Genomic DNA, 4,948 nt, shown 5'->3' with positions numbered 1-4,948 from the left:
AGCAAAGGACCAGCTTAAACCAGCAAAGGACCAGCTTAAACCAGCATCCCAGCGTCAAAACATACCTAACCAACATATGCTGTGTTTTTTTCAACAGGGCTGTGTTAAGTTTTAATCTTTACTGAATGAGCGCCAGCGCGGCGTCAGACAGACGGAAACAGAGACAATTAATAATCAGCGCAAAAACATTTATTGTGCTGAAATATCTGTTGTTGAAAGTTAAATTAAGTTTTAAAGGTCAACATGCATTGCGCATATTTTATGAGAGTAGGAACTGTAAGGGGATAACAGCGTGTAATTGTCTGAATATAAATATCAGACGCTTCAAAACCGCCTTTAACAGGATAAAGAAATGACACTAAACCCTGTTCGGAATCCATGAGTTTTATCACTGAGGTGATAAGTATATTTATTTTTACAGACGTCCATATGAGAAACAATTACCGTCCGAATCGGGCTATGACGTGACTGTGGTCAAATGAACGTGTGTTCCTGTAGAACATTACTCTTACCTATTGGTTACCACTGAGTTTGTGATTTTTATCATCTTTATCATCTTTATTATTATTTTAATTTTTAATGCAGAGATTTAAACTATATTCACTATATAACACATTTATCAAATTTATGTAAGGTTTTTGACAAATTATGGTTTGTGCCACTGCTGCTCTAAACTAACAGTACTGGTGATTACCAAAATCATTTTTTAGGTTTCTGTATGGGTTAGTCCTCCAATATGCATAAGCTCTTTAGTAACAGTAGTAGGCTGTTTCTAATGCTATAATATCATTATTGCTGTTATCTGTGAAAGAAAGGCAGAGAGCTTTATAGTGTTTTTTCTCAGATACCCAATTAGTCAAAAAGTACATAAACAATGCCAGCAAGAATGCAAGCTGTTATGAAGGAGGTCATTTTTGTTATGTGAATAAATACTATTTAGTTGTTTAAGTTTATTTGCCCAATAAATGACAATAACATTTTTTGATTTAAACAATTTTTTTGACAGATTCCTAAAATTCCTAAAATGTGTTTTCTCTTTATTATGGCAGGTGGTCTAATAAATTGTCAAGCACTGTATGTTTTCATAGCATTCAGTTGGCACGTTTGTTTGAAGGACATTGGGCAGAATGTGGAATAGTGTGTTTGTCAATAATAAAAAATATAAATAAAATAAAATTTTAATCCGATTAATCGAAAAATCTCTTTATTAATTAATTGTCAAAATAAAAATAATCATTAGTTCCATATATATATATAAACTGCTGTTCGGTAAGATTTTTTAAATATGTTTTTGAAAGTAGTCTCTTCTGCGTTTATTTGAACAAAAATACAGTAAAAATTGTGAAATATTATTAGAACAGCTGTTTACTATGTGAATATCTGTTAAACTGTAATTTATTTCTGTGATGCGCAGCTGTATTTTCAGCATCATTACTCCAGTCTTCAGTGTCACATGATCTTCAGAAATCATAATAATATGCTGATTTGTTGCTCAAGAAACATTTATTATTATTATCAGTGTTGAAAACAGCCGTGTTGCCCAATATCTCTGAGGAAACGGTGACACATTTTATTTTTCAGGATTCACAGATGAACAGAAAGTTGAAAAGAACAGCATTTATTTGAAATAGAAATCTTTTGTAACATTATAAACGTCTTAACTCTCAATTTTGATCAATTTAATGCATCGCTGATTAATAAAAGTATTAATTTCTTAAATTTATACTCACATAAGTGAAGTAACAAAATACAAGCATCATATGTCTGCTTCCAAACCCTCAAAATCATGACGAACATGCAGTTTTTTTTTATTTCTGCTCTCTAACCGTCAGTCCAGTGACAGAATCTCAGTGTGTGTCTGTTAATTAAGATACAATAAGATTTCAAACTTTATTAGACCCTCAAATAAGATGAGGAGCCGCCACCTTCATCTCCAGATATCAGATCACCGTGATCAGATGAAAGCCGTGCAGGATGTGTGTGAATGAACGAAACCTCGTTACCAAGAGCTGCAGGAAATCAGCATGTGAATAAAAACAGTCAAATGCAATCTCCGAATATGATGCAAACCTGCAATAATTAAAGATGTGAATGTACATTTCCTTCAGATTGAGGCTTTTGGTGTGAAAGGGCTTTTACAATAGCTAGAAATAGAACTTTTTATATTAAAAACAAACAAGCAAGCCCAGCCCAGATTTAAAAAGTAACAGTGAAAATAACGTAACACATTACTTTCTATAAAAAGTAACTAGGTAACGTAATTAGTTACTTTTTTAGGGAGTAACGCAATATTGTAACGCATTATTTTTAAAAGTAACTTTCCCCAACACTGCTGGTAATTGTGGCATTCTGGCAGAAACTTGACTGACCAATGAGATTGGACTGGGGGCGGAGCTTCCAAATGCATCAGCATATATAAGCAGAAAACAGCTGTTCCGTATGAGAGTCACGGCGGGTTTAGACAGAATCTCACACTCATTTGAACACCCAGAAAATCATCTCTGCATCATGTCTGAATCTATGTCTCTCTTCAGATAAAGCCCTGGATCAGTGCTCTACATGCACAGCATTCTGGGTAAATCTCTCAGAGATCACACGGATCCGGATCTCAAGACTAAACCTCACAAAAGCCTTCACACACACACATCTGGCCCACAAGCAGCAGACACCGGTGAAGCGCGCACGAGCGCCTGCGTGTGAATGTACGTGTGCATGCGTGCGGATGAAGGACGCTCACAGGTCTCAGATCAGCAGATGAGCGTGTCGAGTGTGTCGGATCTTACCGGGCTGCAGCAGGATGAGTTGAGCCATCGCCTGACTGTTTCCCGCCTCGTTCTCAGCGATACATTGATAGAAACCCTCGTCTGAGCGAACCAGACCCAGAATCTGGAGATGACCGCCCTCCTGCAGACCACACACGGGACAATCACACATTCACAATGGAAACATCAAGACTTCAGGACGTCAGCTTAAATGGGATCATGCATTTACAAAATATTAGCACTTTACAGGACAAAAAATATATATAAAAAATTACTAACAGCAAGTTTTTGGTAAGATATTTTAATAGGAATACAATTAAAATAAATTACTAAATGTAAAAAAAAAAAGAATTAATTAATAATAAAACTAAATTAATATTAATTAATAAATAAATAATAAATAATACATAATACATGAATATTAATTAATGCATAAAATTAAATAAATACATATTAATTAATTAATAATAATAATAAATAAATAAATAAATATTAATTAATTAATAAAATTTAATAAATAAATAATGAATGAATGTTGATGAATACATGAATAAACAAACAAAATCTAAATAAATGAATAAAAATAAAAAATAAAATATGTTTATGAATGAATAAACAAATACATTAAAAATCAATCAATCAATAAAAACAAATCAATCAATAAATAATACAAATGGAAACAAACAAACAAATAAATAAATAAATAAATGTGATGATGGAGAAATGTAAAAATAAAAGAATGAACGAATGAAATTAAGTGAATAAATGCATGAGAATCACTGAATGAATAAGGAAGGATTCTCACCACGATCTGGAAGTAGTCGCTGGGAATGACGGCCTCTCCGTTCTTCACCCAGCGGACGGTGGGCTGCGGGTTTCCCGCCACGGCACACTCCATCTCGATGTCCGTGCTTTCATACGCGTACGTGTTCGACGGGTAGCTGAGGAACTGAGGCGGCACTGAGAACAGAGAGAGAGAGAAATAACACCATAACCGTCACCGGATCATCACAGACAAACACTGATCATGATGGATCATTACAAACGCTTCATTCAAATACTGACTGCGTCTGTTGTGTTCTAACACTTATAGATTATCATGACTTTAGTGTAATCATCATGTAAGCATCGAATTATGATTTGAGTCTTTCATTGAATGTCTGATGCTTTGTTGTATTCCTCAATTGTCTGCTAAATGAAGAAATGTATATATGCAGTAAATATAATATAACATATAATGTATAATAACATATTCCTTACTTGTAAGTCACTTTAGATAAAAAAAACCACCTTCCAAATTAATAAATAATAAAATAAAATAAAACGTTGTTATATTTTTCATTTGTAAGTTGCTTTAGGGTAAAAGCATTTTTCTAGATAATAAAAATAAAATAAAATAAAATAAAATAAAATAAAACGGTTGTATTTCTCATTCGTAAGTTGCTTTAAATGAGAAACATCTTCTAAATAATAAAATAAAATATAAAATAAAATAAAATAAAAACGTTGTTTCTCTCATTCGTAAGTTGCTTTAGATAGAAGCATCTTCTAAAAATAAAATAAAATAAAACAATAAAATAAAATAAAACTGTTGTATTTCTCATTTGTAAGTTGATTTAGGGTAAAAACATTTTCTAGATAATAAAAAATAAAATAAAATAAAACTTGTATTTCTCTTTCGTAAGTTGCTTTAAATGAGAAACATCTTCTAAATAATAAAATAAAATAAAATATAAAATAAAATAAAAAACGTTGTTGTTTCTCTCATTTGTAAGTTGCTTTAGATAAGTCAAGTCAAGTCAAGTCAAGTCACCTTTATTTATATAGCGCTTTTAACAATACAGATTGTGTCAAAGCAACTGAACAGCATTAATTAGGAAAATAGTGTGTCAATAATGCAAAATGACAATAGTAAACATAAAATTTTTCAGTTAAAGACAGTTCATCATTGAATTCAGTGATGTCAACATCCAGCTCAGTTTAAATAGTATCTTTGCAATCAAGTCAACGGTATCGCTGGAAATGAAGTGTCCCCAACTAAGCAAGCCAGAGGCGACAGCGGCAAGGAACCAAAACTCCATCGGTGACAGAATGGAGAAAAAACCTTGGGAGAAACCAGGCTCAGTCGGGGGGCCAGTTCTCCTCTGACCAGACGAAACCAGCAGTTCAATTCCAGGCTGCAGCAA

The 4,948-nt window shown here is 33.0% G+C and overlaps 1 protein-coding gene across 1 annotated transcript in view; it reads right to left on the bottom strand.

Annotated features, from left to right (window-relative positions):
- LOC107670917 (netrin receptor DCC-like) overlaps positions 1–4,948 on the bottom strand; it is a gene marked incomplete at its 3' end in the record, with an annotated part of 205,240 nt that overhangs the window by 76,911 nt on the left and 123,381 nt on the right. Inside the window, exons 6-7 of the mRNA XM_016463737.1 lie at positions 3,568–3,722; positions 2,784–2,904 (exon numbers count right to left, since the gene is read on the bottom strand). Coding sequence (XP_016319223.1) covers positions 2,784–2,904; positions 3,568–3,722 — 276 coding nt within the window. The remainder of the gene's footprint in view (positions 1–2,783; positions 2,905–3,567; positions 3,723–4,948) is intronic.

The sequence above is a fragment of the Sinocyclocheilus anshuiensis genome, unplaced genomic scaffold, assembly GCF_001515605.1.
Source record: "Sinocyclocheilus anshuiensis isolate Anshui unplaced genomic scaffold, SAMN03320099.WGS_v1.1 scaffold1266, whole genome shotgun sequence".
Lineage (NCBI taxonomy): Eukaryota > Metazoa > Chordata > Actinopteri > Cypriniformes > Cyprinidae > Sinocyclocheilus > Sinocyclocheilus anshuiensis.
The sequence above is the reverse complement of the archived record's forward strand: the minus strand, read 5'-3'. Positions and strand labels throughout refer to the sequence as shown.